Source organism: Pistacia vera, unplaced genomic scaffold (genome assembly GCF_008641045.1).
Source record: "Pistacia vera cultivar Batoury unplaced genomic scaffold, PisVer_v2 Contig175, whole genome shotgun sequence".
NCBI lineage: Eukaryota > Viridiplantae > Streptophyta > Magnoliopsida > Sapindales > Anacardiaceae > Pistacia > Pistacia vera.
Window position 1 is genome coordinate 351588 of NW_022195844.1, and position 21123 is coordinate 372710.

The window sequence follows — 21123 nt, forward strand, 5'->3', positions numbered from 1 at the left end:
CCACTGTTGTAATAACACATCACAAACACAGATTATAACCAATAAGACACAATTACAGAAGATTAAGAACACCACAATTTACCGTGGTTCACCTTTCCAAGATTGGGAAGGCTACGTCCACGTTGAGCTCCGGAAACGTCGAAGCCTACGCACTATTAGAAAGTAGTTTACAGATTACAGACGCAAGATCGAAAGATTCAATCAAAATCGAAATCACCTATTTGGTAACTAATATAGCTTGGAAACATACACTGAGAATCCCAGCCAACCGAGAGACAAAAACCCCTCTAACAAAATGACAAATCAATCACTCAACTAGTTAACAGAACCAAGATTTCAGAACAAAGGATGAACCTAGCAGAGCAAATACACTAACCTGTTTCAATCGATATCAAACTGAAAGCTAAAGAGAAAAAGTTCATATATATCGTTGACAGGATGGACAAGCACAGCCGTTGGATCTTCTCAAAACTGATGGTCTAGATTCATGCTTAAAACGACAGCGTGTGGTAAGGACACGGCACCGTTTTGTCTTCACACTTACAGTACTCATTCTTCAAGAGTAGTGGGCACGTTAGGAATAGGGATGACAATTTGGACAATTTAGTTCCTAAATTGACGGATCTAGGACAAAGACTTGTAAATTAGAATATAGGATACACTAATAATTGTGAAGATTTCCTTCCAAGTTAACGTATGTGTGGAAGAAAAGTATAGCATACTTGGTCTCATCAATTTTTTCCATGAACTAGTTCAACTTTTTTTCTTGTAGTTAGTTAAGTTCTACATTTTCTAAGGAGCATTAAGATCAGGATGACATTTTTGAGCAAACCGTGACTTAGGGGCGTGTATGGGTTGATAATTGGTTCGGGTTTTCATTGGATTCCAAAAAGAGAGAAAAAAGTTCGTCGCTTCTAGATTCCGTCCATTATAGCATATAATTGAGATTTTCAGTATCAATTATATATATATTTTTTATTTGCGCAAACGAAGTATATTAAATTTATAGGATAATTCTCTAATGAAAACGTCCTGATATTAGTTCATTAAAATCACCTTATATAACATCATATTTGAGATATTAAATCTCATTTTATTCCAACCAAAAAAAAAAAAAAAAAAAAAGAATTCAAGAACAAGGATTTGAGGATAAAAAGGTATATGTAAATGGTGGTAAAATAGGGTATATCACAGATCGTGGTTACGTTAGGTCTAAAGTGAGTGGATTTTCTAGGAAGAACCTCAAAATGGGTAGTCAAAGCCTGCTAAAAAATATAAGAAATGTAAATACCCTATTATTACAACTTAAATTCAAACATGGAGGTGGGTATTAGGCCTCAATATTGTTGTGAGGCGGTTTCAAGATACTAGGATGCAGTTTCGAGATATCAGGATGCATTTCCGGACATCAGGAGGCGATTTGGTTGATTCTGTCTAAATAAGGTAGTTAGGACCTTGGTTTGATCGTGGGTCTAGGTCCGCTTGATAGGATGTTGGGCCTTGTATGTGGGCCGACTTGTTTTGCGGCTGGGAAAACGTTTGCTGACTCTTGTCATGGGCCGCATTGACTTGGTCTTGGACTTGTTTGCTAGATTGAAGGCTTAGGCTTGGGTTTCAACGTGATTTTTGCCTGTCACATTATTAACTTAATAGCAGATTAGATATACACTTTTAAATAATATTTTAGATTAAGGTGCATGTAATGTATGAAGATATGATATTAGAATATATTATTGTTATGTTTTGTAGGTTGAAATTGTTATAACTAATGTTTGGTTTGGCCTAGAGGCTGTTACGTTACGTGCGATCAAATTTAAATGTGCTTAGCGTAAACTTAAGTGGATAATTACCCAAATAAACTCATAAGTGTAAAGCAAGTCTAGATACTATTCATAAAAAGATACTTACAGAAATTATAAAGGAAAGAAAAATACAATCATATGTTCTAATCAACGTAACCATGAAACATGAGTACGCAGATACGCTTCTGCCTAGCACATTGAAAACACTTAGAAAAAGCTTAGTCAACATCCTCAATCTTGACACCACCCATGGCATAACTCAGGAAAGCTTCATCATCAATGCCAACTTCAACGTCACCATCGTTTTCCGAAAGAATTTCAAAAACCGGGCGGCAAATTATTTCAAGCTCATTCTTCTTGTCCTCGTAAATGTTTGCCTCAACAACTTCATCGCTTCCATTAAGCCACTGAATGACACGATTAATATCACCCAAAATCTTCTTCTTCTTACCAGCAGGGAGCTTAGATGCTATCATCTCAGACTTGACAATGTGCCTCATTTGGCAGACATAACCCTCCAGAGAAAGCTTGGCCTCAACTTTCTTTTTATACTCTTTATCTTCAGCCTCGTACTTCTCTGCCTCCTTAACCATCTTCTCTATTTCATCCCTAGACATCCTTCCCTTGTCATTGGTGATTGTGATCTTGTTCGTCATGCCAGTGGTCTTGTCCTCAGCTGAGACATTCAGGATTCCATTTTCATCAATTTCAAAGCAGACATTGATCTGAGGAAAACCCCTTGGAGCGGGTAGAATACCGAAGAGACTGACTCTTCCCAAAAAATGGTTATCCTCAGTTTTTGCTCTCTCACCCTCATAAACGTCGATACTGACAACAGATTGAAAATCTGCGCAGGTTGTGAACACATCTTCTTTCTTTGTGGGGATTGCAGTGTTCCTTGGGATTAAAACAGACATGATACAACCACCAACTTCAATTCCAAGAGAAAGAGGGGTAACGTCCGTGAGGACGAGTCCCTGCATAGTCTCATTACCCTGACCACTCAATAGGGCAGCCTGAATTGCAGCACCGTAAGCAACAGATTCATCTGGGTTAATGTTTTTACAAAGGTTTTTTCCATTGAAGAAGTCTTTCAATAGCTGCTGCACTTTCGGAATCCTGGTTGAACCACCAACAAGGACTATATCATGGACACTATTCTTGTCCATCTTAGCATCCCTCAAACAATTCTCAACCTGTGTAATACACTTGCTGAAGAGATCCATGTTGAGCTCCTCGAATTTGGTACGTCTAATATTTGAATGGAAATCAATTCCCTGAACCAAATAATCAACATGAATTGAAGTTTGAGAAGTGAATGAAAGAGTCCTCTTGGCCCTCTCGCACGCAGATCTCAGTCTCTGGAGAGCTCTAGGTTTTTGACTGACGTCTTTCTTATACTTCTGCCTGAACTCCTTAACAAAGTGATCTACCAGGTTGTTATCAAAATCCTCACCACCGAGATGGGTGTCTCCAGCAATGGCCTTCACTTGAAAGGTATCTTTATCAATGGTAAGCAAAGACACATCAAAAGTACCGCCCCTAAGATCGAAAATCAAAACATTTCTTTCACCGGCACCGGAATTCTTCTTGTCGAGACCATAAGCAATGGCTGCAGCGGTGGGTTCATTGATGATTTTCATAACATTTAGTCCAGCAATTTCACCAGCATCCTTGGTGGCTTGACGCTGGGAGTCATTGAAATAGGCAGGAACCGTGATAACTGCATTCTTCACCGTTGAACCATGAAAATCTTCGGCAATCTGACGCATTTTGGAAAGTATCATGGAAGAAACTAATTCAGGAGCCAACTGCTTCTCTTCCCCCTTGCTTTTGATCACAATCATTGGCTTTCCACCATCTCCATCAACGACCTTGAAAGGCCATAACTTCATATCTCTCTGGACTGATTCATCATTGAATCTTCTACCGATCAACCTCTTTGCATCTACAATGATAAAGTACATTGTAGGATGAAGCATTATAAGAATATAAAGGTTAAATTCATGTTGACGATGAAAATAAAACTACTATCTTATTCTAATTCAATAAAACTAAACCAGAGAAAATGTAAAAGGTCTTACCATAAACGGTGTTCTTGGGGTTCACGTCAACCTGGTTCTTTGCAGCGTCGCCAATAAATCGCTCCTTGTCAGTAAACGCCACATAAGACGGCGTCGTCCTGTTGCCTTGATCATTGGCTATGATCTCCACTCTGTCATTCTTCCACATAGCCACGCATGAGTATGTAGTCCCTAGATCAATTCCGATTGCAGGTCCCTCTTCCTTTGCAGCCATTATTTCTAAGAGATTGCTCTTTAATGTGAAGAAAATTAAGAAGAAAATAGAACGTCGAAGAAATTTGTATTTCTGAATGGCTGTGTAATTCTGTTTAAGTGACGGGCTCAGTATATATAGATATTAGGATATTACTTCTTCGTTAAGTACTCAATGAATCGCGTGCACTTCAGTCGTTTTAAGTGTCATCTATCATTAAAAACTGTGTAGAGGATATCGATATGACCAGCAACTTATTTCCGAAGGGATTCTTCTTTTACTGAGAAGAATCCCACTACAGCAAACTTTTATTTCTTTCCACCTCTAAAATCATTAAGCCTTAGGGTGCACTTCGGTTAATTACTTTATACTTTTTAGGATAATATTGTGATAAAAAGTAAAATTAGATGGGTATTACAATATAATATTTAAAAATTATCAAAAATATCCTTTATATTTCTTTATTTACTAAACACTCCTATAATAAAATATTAAAAATTAACAAAAACACCTTCACCCACCCATTAAATGTCGATAGCTGACCACCACCACCAGAGGATGGCTAGAGTCACCGTATCAGCGTATAACCGATTGGATTTAGTTTGTTGTACATCGATTTGGCCTTTTTCAGCCAGATTCATGATAGATTTGGCCTAAAAAGGTAAGATCTAGCCATTGATGACCAGATCTGACTACATTTGGTTGTCAACGATGGCCAAAGATATGACCGTTGTTGATGGTCAACGACGGCCATATCTTGGCCATCGTTGACGACTAGCTACGGCCAAAGATCTGACCATCAACGACCAGATCTTTATCGACGACCAGATCTTTGGTAGTAGATCTGGTATTTTCCTACTAGATCCACCGTAGATTTGGTCAGAAAATGCTAGATCAGTGTATTACCAGCCAAATCCAGCTTGTAGTGCACCATTATACCAGATTTCAGCCAGCTTTCGATGGTGGTGGTCGAAATCTGGCAAATGTGGGTTGCTAGGGTGTTTTTATCAATTTCTAAAATTTTTTTTGGGGTATTTAGTTAAATTAATAAATTTAGGGGGTTTAAAAGGAATTGAATAATATAGAATAATATTTTGAGAATAAGAGAATAAATGTGTATTTTTAATAGAATAGGGAATAGAATATTGAAAAATTGTGTACCAAAGGGCCTTTAATTTCTATCTTTATTTACTTTTAGAACATTGTTCATCACTTTTTAATCCTATCTCCCTTTCTTTTTTCTCGTTTGGTACTGAAAATGCTTTACATTTTATTGTGTTCTGTTTTATTAACATGAACTATCACGCAATATTTTTTAATTGTTAAATAAGAACAGAAGGAAACTATTGTTCCAATTAATAATACTCTGTTTCACCCATCCATTTATATTTCTTTGTTTCGTCAAATTCATCACTTGGAAAATATTTACATGTGTTGGATGTGGTTTATATTTTGCAGGGATTATCTGCATACACTAAACCACTCGAAAATTACTTTTATGTATTGTAATAGTGGGAAAAACCTAATATGAAAAACACTTGAGAGAGAGGAGAGAAAGAGTGAATTGCAGTCATTTACTGTGTATTTCTTGCAGTACTCAATAAAAAATTTTCTATCTTCAATACTAAATGTAGTTCCTACATTAAAAATGAATCATGATAAATCATGTATTTTCTTTATTTTTCCGTTTCATTTGAATCATTGTTAGGGTCAAAAATCGTCCTCGGCCTAAATTAAAAAACGAGTCTGACAATGAGGAAAAGACCAGGCCCAATCCCGATGTGGCCCAATCCGAAACTCGCCGAATTAGGCATATTTGATAAGAGGTATAGTCAGCCCAAACCATCCGGACACAAGCCTCCTAATCCTAGTTCACTTCTTGGATTTGTGAACGAATTCAGAGCCCACGGCTACCTACGGATCACATTCATATTCAAACACTGACAAAGTAATCCACTATCACCCCAACTCCTCCAAGGTCCATGTCAGAGCAATACTTGGATTCCCTTTCACACTAGGATAAGGGGATCAAAAGATATATCCCTGGAGGAAACGAATTGCTACGAGGACTCTCAATCCCACCAGGATTGGGAGACCAGACAGTTACTATTTATACAGAGATTAGCCCTCTCACAAGGCAGATTACACTACACATTCAGACCCCGGAGTTCCCGCTTGAGAACTTCAGATCACAGTCGTAGTCACAGTCTCCGACTAGACTTTTGGTAATCTCTCTACTCCCTATCTCTCACTAAATTAGCCTCTTTCAGCCTTGCTGACTTGAGCGTCGGAGTACCTACGGCAAACATCACCCCGGATGTTTTCTGTTGCTTCACGTTCGTTTCTCTACGTGTGTAGGTGTAGTAAATCGTTAGTGACCTTAACCTCACGGGATCAGACCCTCCTTCTGTACAGGTAGATTTTTACGTCTACAATCATGATAAATCATGTATTTTCTTTATTTTTCTGTTTCATTATTTGTGTGTTTTGGCTATAATTTTCAACATCATGTATTATTAAAGAGGTCATATCATGGTAATTCTCCAAAAATATAAATAAGAGTGATACATAGAAATGGTTGAATTAAATGTAAGAGTGCGAAGGCTTTAATTAATTGTCGGATTCAAACCGTCTTGTCTGAACATATAGTACAGCTTCAAGCATTCCTTGGCCGAACGACATGTTCCTACCCAAACTTTGCCTTATGGAAGCTAGCACCCAAAAAGTTTGGAAATGACAAATATCCCCTTTTCGTCCATATCTGTTAGTGAATTCCGTCTATGATCATGGAAAAGACTAAAACGCCCTTTCTCTTCTTCCATTTTCTTCCCCACGGCTTTATGCACCTCCTTCTCCGAGATTCATCTCTCTCTCTCTCTCTCTCTCTCTCTCTCTAATATCTTAATCAATCAATTCCCCTTCAAAATCACCAATCTTTTTTTTTTTTTGTACACTTTACTCAGCAATGAAGAAGGTTGGTTATGGTGATGTGGATATTATAGTAGGGGAGACCGATTGGCCGTCAGCGGGTGACTCGAACCAACCGGATTCAAATTTACAGAACGCGCTGTTGTATATTGGGAACCTTGCGAAGCACGTGAACTCTGGTGAAGGGATGCCTCTGATGCCTAATCGGATTTTTGAGGTTTACATTTCCGCTTTGTTCAATGAGAATTTGAAACCGTCTATCTTAGAGCAGAATTTCGGGTTGTTTAAACCCGAATCTGATGCTTTAAACTGTCTATCAATCTATCTAAAATCTTAATTCATCATCTTTTGGTATTGGCGACGGCAGAGGTGGTGGTGGCAGTGGCTGTGGCTATGGCATAATGATGGGTGGGGTTCGACGGGTGTGGTTAGAAGTGTTTTGAGAGGAGATGGTGGTGGGGCTAGTGATAGTGAAGCCAATGGCTAAGAGTAAGCAGAGAAGTAGAGCACAGAAGAAAGATAGTGGAGATGGAGACAACATGTTTTCCTCTGTTCAAAGTGTTAAATAAAAAAAAAAAAAAGGAGGATGGTGATTTTGAAGGGGAATTGATTGATTAAAGATTTTAGAGAGAGAGAATGAGTGGGATTTGGTGGGGGAGATGCTCCAAGTTTGTGTTTAAGTTCATAAACAAAATTTGACTGCTTAACCGAAGACATAATATGAATCACATATAAAAGTTAACAGAAATTAGAGATTCTTAAGATGAAATCTTGGAAAAGGAGATGTGTGAGTAAAGCCGGGGAGAAGAAAATGGAAGAAGAGAAGAGGATGAAGAAGAAAAGGGCATTTTAGTCTTTTGTATAATTACAGATGGAATTCACTAACAGATATGGATGGAAGATAGGTATTTGTCATTTTCAAACTTTTTGGGTACCACTTTATCCTTGAGACAAAGCTTGGGTAGGAGTATGTCGTTCGGCCGCATTCCTTTGAGTATGGCATTTTTGCTTTGCCTTTTTGTTGCCTTATTGAAGAGGTTAGCTTCAAGAGGAAGAAGCTTAATTTCATATTGAGGAATATCATGAATTAATTGAATTCATCCCACAAAAAATCTTAATTGAATTCATACCCGTAATTTCAATTTTAGACATTGTCAATTAATTAATTAATTTCAATCTGGCCAGTGATTTTATCCTCAGCTGAGACATTCAAGATTCCATTAGCATCAATATCAAAGCAGACATTCACCTTAGAATCCCCTTTGGGAGCTGGAGGTATGCCATATAAATTGAAACTGCCCAACAAGTTGTTATCTCTAGTTCTTGGTCTCTCAACCTCATAAACGTCAATCTCCATGGTAGTTTGGTTGTCACAGGAGTTGAAGTATATCTTTTCTATCTTAGTGGGAATTGCGGTGTTTCTAGGGATCATAACAGACATATAGCCACCCTCGACTTCTATGCCAAGGGATAGAGGGATAACGTCCAAGAGAGTAAGATCCTTCACCTTCTCATTACACTGACCGCTTAATAAAAGAGCCTGAATAGCAGCACCGTAGGCAACTGCCTCATCTGCGTTAATGTCCTTGCAAAGTGTCTTTCCATTGAAAAAATCTTGCAATAGCTGCTGCACTTTCGGAATCCTTGTAGAATCACCAACAAGGACTACATCATGGACACTCATTTTATTCATCTCAGCATCATTCAAACATTTCTCAACCGGCTCTAGACACTTCCTGAAGAGATCCATATTGAGCTCCTCAAATTTGGCGCGACTAATATTTGAATAGAAGTCAATACCATTAAAGAAACAATCAATCTGAATAGTAGTCTCAGTCATGAATGCAAGAGTCCTCTTCGCCCTCTCACAAGCAGTTCTCAATCTTTGAAGAGCTCGAGGATTTCCACTAATATCTTGTTTGTACTTTCGCTTAAACTCCTTTGCAAAGTGATTTACCATGTTGTTATCAAAATCTGCACCACCAAGATGGGTGTCTCCAGCGGTTGCCTTCACTTTAAAGATATCATTATCAATGGTAAGCAAAGACACATCAAAAGTACCACCACCAAGATCAAAAATCAATATATTTCTTTCCCCATAACTGGAGTCCTTCTTGTCGAGACCATAAGCAATGGCTGCAGCAGTGGGTTCATTGATGATTTTCATAACATTTAGTCCAGCAATTTCACCAGCAACCTTGGTGGCTTGACGTTGGGAGTTATTGAAATAAGCAGGAACAGCGATAACTGCATTCTTTACCGTTGTACCATGATAATCTTCGGCAACCTGCCGCATCTTGGAAAGTGCCATAGAAGAGACAAACTCAGGAGCCAACCGCTTCTCTTCACCTTCGTTGTTAATTAGAATCATTGGCTTTCCACGACCTTGAAAGGCCATAACTGCATATCTCCCTGGACTGACTCATCTTCGAATCTTCTTCCAATCAACCTTTTTGCATCTACAATGATTAACATGTGTCGTAGAATGAAACAATATAACTAAATGAAAGTTAATTTCAAGTACATTTCCTTACCTAAAATAAACATATTTAATGAAATCAAACCAGAGAAAGTATAAAAATACTTACCGTAAACGGTGTTACAAGGATTCATGTAAACTTGGTTCTTTACAGGCTCACCGATAAAACGTTCCTTATCAGTAAAGGCCACACAAGACGGCGTCGTCCTGTTGCCTTGCTCATTGGTTATGATCTCAACTCTATCATTCTTCCATACTGCCACGCAAGAGTATGTAGTCCCTAGATCAATTCCGATCGCTGGTCCCTCTTCCTTTGCAGCCATTATTTCTAAGAATTTACTCTTTAATCAGAAGAAAATAGGACATCAAAGAAAATTGTATTTCTGAAAAACTGTGTAATTCTGTTTAAGTGACGGTCTCAGTATATATAGATACTAGGATACTACTTCTTGATTAAATACTTAACGAATCGCGTGCACTTCAGTCATCGTTATATTTAAAGCGACTGTGTCAGGAAATTGATATGACTTGCAACTTATTTCCGAGAGGTATTCTTCTTTTACGGAGAAGAATCCCACTACAACTAACTTTATTCCTTTCCACCTGTAAAATCATTTTCTTCAGGCCCCTCCTGATTTCTACCTTTATTTACTTTTTAATCCTATCTCCCTTTCTTTTTTCTCGTCTTAGATTTTATTATGTTTTGTTTTATTAATATGAACTATCACGCAATATTTTTTAATTGTTAAATAAAAACCAGAAAACTATTGTTCCAATTAATCAATTCTGTCTTTTATTAACTAATATTTGTATTTCAAAATAATTTAAAATAAAAATTTAGGAAACAGCCCACCTCAACTAACTAATTCATTAAAAATTAATTATGTGTAGCCAAATTTGTTCACTAATTAAATTGGACAAACTTCAGATTTTAAATCTTTGTTAAAATTATCTCCAAACTATAATAGGATATAGTGGGAAGAAAAATGTCACTGAAAACAATAATACTCTGTTTCACCCATCCATTTATATTTCTTTGTTTCGTCAAATTCATCACTTGAAAATATTTACATGGATTATTGAAGAGGTCATATCATAATAATTATACAAAAATATAAATAAGAGTGATATATAGAAATGTTTGAATTAAATATAAGAGTGGGAAAGCATAATATTAGTTGTCGGATTCAAGCTGTCTTGTCTATATTTATTAATTACCTATTAACCCTTCCATATATAATAACTTCAATATTTTTTAGCTAAACTCGATTTACTAGAAGGCTAACTGACATTATAAAGTAATGAATTTTATATTTTTTAATATTAACGAGTGAATTACTATTTTTTTTATCCTTTATAAAAAAATTACTAGACAAGAAATAAAAGATTTATACATACACTCCTCCCATTGTTAATATAAAATTATTTAGCTTCCATTCATGTGCAGTTCTTGAAGTCAAGAGTGGTGGACACGTTAAGATTAGGGATGACAATTACACAATCTAGACATGTCCAACTTTTCCAAAATCTTTCCATACAAAGACCAAAAGGTCACTCTCTATTCACTGTGGAAAATTGGAAATTGCAACCTAGCTGTAGTTACTCTAAGTACAATTATTTCAAGGGTGAAGAAAACGTTAAGTTTGTATAGAATTTTTCCTATATAACATGCCACAGGTACCTGCATATTTGAGGAAAAATGTCATGTATAAGTTTGTTTCCAAAATCAAGAAACTCTTACCATTTTAGCTAATGATCTTGGTACTTGCCAATGTAATTGGTTAAGATATTTATGTGCAATAACTATGATTTTTGCAAATTTTTGAGGAATTTGACCGTAAATTAAGTTGTTTTGGAGATTCAATACTACCAAAGAATTACCTAAGTTCTCCAAACATTGAGGAAGAACTCCACTAAGATTGTTGTTCAATAGATCAAGGACTTGGAAGATAAAAGGGGTATATGTAAATTGTGGTAAAATTAGGATATATCCCTAGATTATGTTAAAGCTTAGGTCTAAAGTGAGTAGATTTTTTATGGAAGAACTTCAAAATATTGGTCAAAGCTTGTTTAAAATTTATAAGAAAGGTTAATATACCCAATTATTACTTTTATGCTCATCATGGAGGTGGGTATTAGACCCTCAATATTGTTGTGAGACAAGTCTGACCACTTCAAATGGTCTTGGTTTTTCATAAAACTTGGATACTTATCGACTCGATATAATTTCATTTTTAAATTAATGGAAATTAGAGCATAGAATATTACAATAATTGTAAAGATTTTTCCTTTCCAACATAGACGTATGAAATGGAGTAATGCATAGGCATAATTGGTCTAAGTACAAATTTTTCCACAAACTAAAAAAAGTTTTCCTGTGGTTAGTCAAGTTCAACTTTTCTAAGAGTTGTAGACAGGGATGACAATTTGGGCAACTTAGACATAAACAGACAGGTCTACTACAAAGACTTACTGTTTTGGGTCTATGTCTTTAGTACTTGTTGTTCACTTATATATCGTTGACCAGGATGGACTAAGCACAGCCGTTGGATCTTCTCAAAACTGATGGTCTAGATTCATGCTTGAAACGACAGCGTGTTGGTTAAGTGACACGACACCGTTTTGGTCTTCACACTTACAATCTCCACCTTGAAGACATAAAACCCACTCTCTTACTGACTTCCCTTTCTAGTGCAGTTTGTCTCAACTTATTCCCTCATAGCTCTGGTGATGCTTTGATTATTTAAGGAATAGCAAGTTCATGCATTGCTTGAACTTGGCTGGACTGACAATTTTGGTTCCCATATCTGCTGGATTTTGTTTAGTGGGAACTTTCCTTAACTCAATCTGCCTTTTGGTAATTAGGTCTTTGATGAAGTGAAATCTCACGTCCACATGTTTCGTTCTCTCATGGTAGATAGGATTTTTGCTTAACAGTATGGCACTTTGACTGTCTGAGAAAATAGTCACTTTGCTGTCAGTCAATTCAGATTCTATCAATAATCCTTGCATCTATACAGTCTCCTTTAAGCCATCTGCTAGTGCCACATACCCTGCTTCAGTTGTTGACAGGGCAACTAGAGGCTGGAGTTGTGATTTCCAGCTGATGCAATTTCCTCCAAGGGTGAAGCAGTAGGCTGTGGTTGACTTCCTGCTATCCCTGTCACCTGCAAAGTCTAAGTCCACAAACCCCACAAGATCAAGTGCAGATGTTCTTTTACAATATTCTAAACCTATACATGTAGTACAGTTTATATATCTGAGTACCCATTTCAATGCAGTCTAGTGATCACTTCCTAGATTTGACATGAACCTACTCAGTAAAGAAATTACAAAAGCTAAATCTGGTCTGGTGCTAATCATTGCATATATCACAGACCTTATCACATTTGAATAAAGGGACAATCTCCATTTTTATGGTTTCAGTAGAGTTCTTTGGACATTGGGACTTAGACAGAATAACATGATTTGCAAGAGGCATTGTTACAGGCTTACAATTAGACATTCCAAATTTGGAAACTAGCTTCTGTAGGTATGGTGTTTGATGAACCTTTAGGGTATTCCTGGTTCTGTCTCTGTTTATCATCATTCCCAATATTTTCTTAGCCACTCCTAGGTCTTTCATATCAAATTCAGAACTCAGTCTAGATTTTAGTTCAGTTATCTTTGATTTTAATTTACTAATCAGGAGCATATCATCAACATAAAGCAACAAGTAAATAGGCATGGCATCTTTCAAGGCAAAGTAAAAATAGTTATCATACTTGCTCCTAGTGAATCTTAGGTTAAGTATAAAGGTATCAAACATTTTATACCACTGTCTGGGTGACTGTTTAAGTCCATACAAGGACTTATGCAGTCTGCATACATGGTCAGGTCTAAGGCAGTCTACAGAACCTGTTGGTTGGGCCATGTAAATTTGTTCTTCTAAATCCCCATGAAGGAATGCTGTTTTCACGTCAAGTTGCTCTAACTCTAGGTCTTGGTGAGCTACTACAGACATCATCATTCTAATGGTTTTATATTTGACAACGGGAGAGAAGACTTCATTGAAGTCTATGCCCTCCCTTTGGGTGAACCCTTTGGCCACCAATCTAGCTTTGTATCTAGGTGGTTCATTCGTATCTACACCCTCTTTAATCTTATACAACCATTTACACTGTATAATTTTCTGGTGTTTAGGTTTAGGGACTAGGGACCAAGTCCCATTTACTTGTAGAGAGTTAATTTCCTCTGTCATTGCTTGCCACCATTTATGCTTGTCCTTTGAGGTGATTGCTTCAGAGTATGACTCTGGTTCTGTCCTCAGAATTTCAGTTCCTGCCATTAGGGCCTTATAGACCAGTTCTGCAAATGAGTATCTTGCTAGTGGCCTTATGTCTCTTCTGGTCCTGTCCCTTACCAGTTGGTAATCCTGCAAATCATTCTGCAATGGGTCTTGGGTCTCTTCTGTTTCCTCCTCATTTTGGTCAGGTTCATCAGGTGTAATTCCTTCTTCTGGTGCAGGATATTCTTCGGTGTGGGTATTCTCTGGTTGCCTCTACCTCAATTGGTGTAGTGCTTGGTTGTGTTACCTTGTTGCTTGGAGATCCTGCATCAACATTAGCAAACTTGCAAGGGAAATCCCCTTCATTAAAAATCACATCTCTGCTAATAATAATCTTAACCCCTGGTGCAGTCTTATCCCACAATCTATAACCTTTAGTGCCCTCCTAGTATCCTAAAAATAGACACTTTATGGACCTGGGCTCTAATTTCCCATCACTGGTATGTGCATAAGCAGCACATCCAAACACTCTTAGATGGCTGAGGTTTAATTCTCTTCCTAACCACTTTGACTTAGGACAATTGAATCCTATGGAGCTATTAGGGCTTCTGTTTATTAAGTAGGCAGCAATGGTCAAAGCTTCTCCCCAAAAAGTTTTTGGGAGACCTGAGGTGAACAAGAGACACCTGACTTTTTCTAACAAGGTTCGGTTCATTCTCTCAGCAACTCCATTTTTCTAAGGGGTTTTCCTAACTGTTCTATGCCTTAATATACCTTGATCCCTACAATAATTGTCAAACTCCATATTGCAGAATTCTAAACCATTTTCTGTCCTTAAAGCCTTCACTTTTCTATCAATTAGGTTTTCCACAAGTGTCTTCCGGGTTTTGAACTTGGACAGAGCCTCATCTTTAGACTTCAGTAGGTATACCCAAACTTTTCGACTGAAGTCATCAACAATAGAAAAGAAATAGGAATTCCCCCCATGAGATCTAATTCTTTCAGGCCCCCAAGGGTCAGCATGTAGATAATCTAAATAGTTTTGGGATAGGTGTATACCTTTGGTGAAACTACCTCTATGTTGTTTTCCCAAAACACAAGTTTCACAGAAATCTAGGGTTGTTATTTTATCTCTACCAAATAACCCCTGTTGTCTAAGAATACTCATACCCTTTTCACTCATGCGACCTAACCTCAAATGCCACTTATTAGTATCATTCAGATTTGTGGAGACCAAGGCACTGTTCCCATTCTCAGAGTAATAACTGCCACACAGAATGTATAGCCCATTCTTCTTCAACCCCCTTAGAACAATATGGTTATTCTTAAACACATTTATACAACCCCTTTCAGCCTTATAGCTACATCCTGACTCATCTAGGGTACCTAGGGATATTAGGTTCCTCTTTAGTTTAGGAATGTACCTAACATTTGATAACACAATGGTTTTTCCATCATCTAGTCTTAGGCTAATGTTACCTAATCCTAACACTCTGCAAGTGTTATTGTTACCCATATAGACAGTTTCATATTCACCACCCCTAAAATCCTGAAACCACTCTCTGTTAGGGCTCATATGGAAGGAGCATCTAGAGTCTAATACCCAGTCATGAGTCTGATCTGTTCTAGACACAGTTAGAACTTCTGGATTAGTAATGTTTTTATCAGTACATGCAACATTGCTCTCAGTGTTCACTGATTTTTGTTTCCTAATCCAATCATATCAATTCTTTTTTAGATTATCAGGCCTATTACAGTGAAAGCATTTTCTAGTCTCCCATTTCTTGTTAGCCCCTTTTCCTTTCTTTTTAGCCTTAGACCAATTGTTTCTTGGCATGCCATTTGAGGAACTACCTAGATCAGGTTTATCTTTTACAAAACAGATTATTGCCACTTCTTTTCTAAACCTTCAATTCCAATTCCCTAGCCTTTAGTCCTGATACTATGAGATCTACACTAGGGACTGTGCCTGAATACTGTAAAACGTTCTTAACAACTTGATAGTCTTCGGTCAGAGAGTTTAGCAGGATCATTGCTAAACTCGTTTCACCTAATTCTTGGTCAGTACCCTTTAGGCCTATGGTCATTTTCAAGAATTCATCAATATTATCTTCTATTGATTTACTACTGTCCATTCTATATGAAAAAGTGCACCCTTCAAGAAAGCAAGATTTGGTGCAGTTTGTAAAGCATATAGAGTTTCGAGTTTATCCTAGAGTGCGATTGGAGCCTCCAATCCGTCCACTTTCCTCAGCACGTTGTCTGCCAAGTTCATCACGATCAAGTTGTATGCCTCCTCGTCTATTTCTGCCTTTCTTTTTAACTTGTCCGCTGACCACTTTTCAGCATCTTTTTCTAGTGCAATCCCTACTTTATTATGCGAAAGTAGGGCATTCATTTTCTTCTTCCAAGAATTGAAGTCAATTTTTCCGTTGTACTGTGCAATTTCCATGCGGGTGGAACTAGTAGTGCTCATAATTAGAAATCGGTGTTGATTCTAGATTATTTCTGGTTTAGAGAAATACTAAAGACTCCTAAGAACCCTAGAACTCGAAATTTTAGAAAACCCCTAATTTCTATGAAACCCTAGAAATTAATTTTCTCAAATTCGGATCTCAAGACTCGCTCTAGGCTCTAAGGCGAAACCTCGCTCTGATACCACTGTTGTAATAACACACTCACAAACCACAGATTATAACCAAATAAGACACAATTACAGAAGATTAAGAACACCACAATTTTACCGTGGTTCACCTTTCCAAGATTGGGAAGGCTACGTCCACGTTGAGCTCCGGAAACGTCGAAGCCTACTGCACTATTAGAAAAGTAGTTTACAGATTACAGACGCAAGATCGAAAGATTCAATCAAACTCGAAATCACCCTATTTGGTAACTAATAGCCTTGGAAACTATACACTGAGAATCCCAGCCAACCGAGAGACAAAACCCCTCTAACAAAATGACAAATCAATCACTCAACTAGTTACACAGAACCAAGATTTCAGAACAAAGGATGAACCCTAGCAGAGCAAATACCTAACCCTGTTTCAATCGAATATCAAACTTGAAAGCTAAAGAGAAAAAGTTCACTTATATATCGTTGACCAGGATGGACTAAGCACAGCCGTTGGATCTTCTCAAAACTGATGGTCTAGATTCATGCTTAAAACGACAGCGTGTTGGTTAAGTGACACGGCACCGTTTTTGTCTTCACACTTACAGTACTCATTCTTCAAGAGTAGTGGGCACGTTAGGAATAGGGATGACAATTTGGACAATTTAGTTCCTAAATTGACGGATCTAGGACAAAGACTTGTAAATTAGAATATAGGATACACAATAATTGTGAAGATTTCTCTTCCAAGTTAACGTATGTGTGGAAGAAAAGTATAGGCATACTTGGTCCAATACAATTTTTTCCATGAACTAGTTCAACTTTTTTTCTTGTAGTTAGTTAAGTTCTACATTTTCTAAGGAGCATTAAGATCAAGGATGACATTTTTGAGCAAACCTTGACTTAGGGGCGTGTATGGGTTGATAATTTGGTTCGGGTTTCTTCATTGGATTCCAAAAAGAGAGAAGAAAAGTTTCGTCTCTTCTAAGATTCAGTCCATTCTAGCATAATAATTGAGATTTTCAGTATCAATTTATATATATATTTTTTTATTTGCGCAAACGAAGTATATTAAATTTATAGGATAATTCTCTAATGAAAACGTCCTGATATTAGTTTCATTAAAATCATCCTTATATAACATCATATTTGAGATATTAAATCTCATTTTATTCCAACCAAAAAAAAAAAAAAAAAAAAAAAAAAAAAGAATTCAAGAACAAGGATTTGAGGATAAAAAGGTATATGTAAATGGTGGTAAAATAGGGATATATCACTAGATCGTGTTAAATTAGGTCTAAAGTGAGTGGTTTTTCTATGGAAGAACCTCAAAATGTTAGTCAAAGCCTGCTAAAAAATTATAAGAAATGTTAATATACCCTATTATCACTTAATTCAACATGGAGGTGGGTATTAGGCTCAATATTGTTGTGAGGCGGTTTCAAGATACTAGGATGCAGTTTCGAGATATCAGGATGATTTCCGAGAAATCAGGAGGCGATTTGGGTGATCTGTCTAAATAAGGTAGTTCAGGACCTTGGTTTGATCCGTGGGTCTAGGTCCGCTTGATATGGATTGTTGGGCCTTGTATGTGGGCCCTGACTTGTTTTGGTCCTTGGAACTCGTTTGCTGGACTCTTGTCATGGGCCTGCATCTGACTTGGTCCTTGGACTTTGTTGCTAGATTGAAGGCTTAGGCTTGGGTTTCAACGTGATTTTTTGCCTGTACACATATACCTAAAGCAGATTAGATAATACCACTTTTAAATAATATTTTAGATTAAGGTGCATGTAATGTATGAAGATATGATATTAGAATATATTATGTTATGTTTGTAGGTTGAAATGTTATAACTAATGTTGGTTCGGCCTAGAGGTTGTTACGTTACGTGCCATCAAATAAGTGCTTAGCGTAAACTTAAGTGGATAATTACCAAATAAACTCATAAGTGTAAAGCAAGTCTAGATACTATTCATAAAAAGATACTTACAGAAATTATAAAGGAAAGAAAAATACAATCAATGTTTAATCAACGTAACCATGAACATGAGTACGCAGATACGCTTCTGCCTAGCACATTGAAAACACTTAGAAAAAGCTTAGTCACAACATCCTCAATCTTGACACCACCCATGGCATAAATCAGGAAAGCTTCATCATCAATGACATTCAACGTCACCACGTTTTCCGAAAGAATTTCAAAAACCGGGCGGCAAATTATTTCAAGCTCATTCTTCTTGTCCTGTAAATGTTTGCCTCAACAACTTCATCGCTTCCATTAAGCCACTGAATGACACGATTAAATCACCCAAATCCTCTCTTCTTACCAGCAGGGAGCTTAGATGCTATCATCTCAGACTTGACAATGTGCCTCATTTGGCAGACAACCCTCCAGAGAAGCTGGCCTCAACTTTCTTTATAATTTTATCTTCAGCCTCGTACTTCTTGCCTCTTAACCATCTTTCTATTTCATCCCTAGACATCCTTCCTTGTCATTGGTGATTGTGATCTTGTTCGTCATGCCAGTGGTCTTGTCCTCAGCTGAGACATTCAGGATTCCATTTCATCAATTTCAAAGCAGACATTGATCTGAGGAAAACCCCTTGGAGCGGGTAGAATACCGAAGAGACTGACTCTCCCAAAAAATGGTTATCCTCAGTTTTTGCTCTCACCCTCATAAACGGCGATACTGACAACAGATTGAAAATCTGCGCAGGTTGTGAACACATCTCTTTCTTTGGGGGATTGCAGTGTTCCTTGGGATTAAAAAGACATGATACAACCACCAACTTCAATTCCAAGAGAAAGAGGGGTAACGTCCGTGAGGACGAGTCCCTGCATAGTCTCATTACCCTGACCACTCAATAGGGCAGCCTGAATTGCAGCACCGTAAGCCACAAGATTCATCTGGGTTAATGTTTTTACAAAGGTTTTTTCCATTGAAGAAGTCTTCAATAGCTGCTGCACTTTCGGAATCCTGGTTGAACCGCCAACAGGACTATATCATGGACACTATTCTTGTCCATCTTAGCATCCCTCAAACAATTCTCAACCTGTGTAATACACTTGCTGAAGAGATCCATGTTGAGCTCCTCGAATTTGGTACGACTAATAATTGAATGGAAATCAATTCCCTGAACCAAATAATCAACATGAATTGAAGTTTGAGAGGTGAACGAAAGAGTCCTCTTGGCCCTCTCGCACGCAGATCTCAGTCTCTGGAGAGCTCTAGGTTTTTGACTGACGTCTTTCTATACTTCTGCCTGAACTCCTTAACAAGTGATCTACCAGGTTGTTATCAAAATCCTCACCACCGAGATGGGTGTCTCCAGCAATGGCTTCACTTGAAAGGTATCTTTATCAATGGTAAGCAAAGACACATCAAAAGTACCCCGCCCTAAGATCGAAAATCAAAACATTTCTTTCACCGGCACCGGAATTCTTCTTGTCGAGACCATAAGCAATGGCTGCAGCGGTGGGTTCATTGATGATTTTCATAACATTTAGTCCAGCAATTTCACCAGCATCCTTGGTGGCTTGACGCTGGGAGTCATTGAAATAGGCAGGAACAGTGATAACTGCATTCTTCACCGTTGAACCATGAAAATCTTCGGCAATCTGACGCATTTTGGAAAGTATCATGGAAGAAACTAATTCAGGAGCCAACTGCTTCTCTTCCCCCTTGCTTTTGATCACAATCATTGGCTTTCCACCATCTCCATCAACGACCTTGAAAGGCCATAACTTCATATCTCTCTGGACTGATTCATCGTTGAATCTTCTACCGATCAACCTCTTTGCATCTACAGTGATAAAGTACATTGTAGGATGAAGCATTATAAGAATATAAAGGTTAAATTCATGTTGACGATGAAAATAAAACTACTATCTTATTCTAATTCAATAAAACTAAACCAGAGAAAATGTAAAAGGTCTTACCATAAACGGTGTTCTTGGGGTTCACGTCAACCTGGTTCTTTGCAGCGTCGCCAATTAATCGTTCCTTGTCAGTAAACGCCACATAAGACGGCGTCGTCCTGTTGCCTTGATCATTGGCTATGATCTCCACTCTGTCATTCTTCCACATAGCCACGCATGAGTATGTAGTCCCTAGATCAATTCCGATTGCAGGTCCCTCTTCCCTTGCAGCCATTATTTCTAAGAGATTGCTCTTTAATCAGAAGAAAATTAAGAAGAAATAGAACGTCAAAGAAATTTGTACTTCTAATGGCTGGGTAATTCTGTTTAAGTGACGGGCTCAGTATATATAGATGTTAGGATATTACTTCTGCATTAAGTACTCGATGAATCGCGTGCACTTCAGCCGTTTTAAGTGTACTTACCTATCATTAAAAACTGTGTCGAGGAAATTGATATGACCAGCAACTTATTTCCGAAGGTATTCTTCTTTTACCGAGAAGAATCCCGCTACAGCAAACTTTTATTTCTTTTTACCTCTAAAATCATTATGTCCAGGCCCCTCCTCATCGAAACCATTTCTAGCTTTATTTACTTTTAGAACATTGTTCATCACATTTTAATCCTATCTCCCTTTCTTTTTCTCGTTTGGTACTAAAAATGCTTTAGATTTTATTGTGTTTTGTTTTATTAACATGAAGTATCACGCAATATTTTTTAACTGTTAAATAAAAACCAGAAAACTATTGTTCCAATTAATAATACTTGTTTCACCCATCCATCTATATTTCTTTGTTTAGTCAAATTCATCACTTGGAGAATATTTACATGTGTTTTG

At 37.5% G+C, this 21123-nt stretch overlaps 1 protein-coding gene across 1 annotated transcript; it reads right to left on the reverse strand.

The window, feature by feature from the left end:
* Positions 1-1886: 1886 nt before the first annotated feature.
* LOC116126121 lies at positions 1887-20580 on the reverse strand. The gene is given in 13 exon segments (XM_031411826.1): positions 1887-3750; positions 3887-4220; positions 8185-9386; positions 9389-9466; positions 9596-9793; positions 19151-19265; positions 19267-19319; positions 19322-19363; positions 19366-19619; positions 19621-19705; positions 19708-19768; positions 19770-20170; positions 20307-20580. Coding segments are annotated over 13 exon segments (4767 nt in total). The 5' UTR covers positions 20521-20580; the 3' UTR covers positions 1887-2020.
* Between the last annotated feature and the right edge of the window lie 543 nt (positions 20581-21123).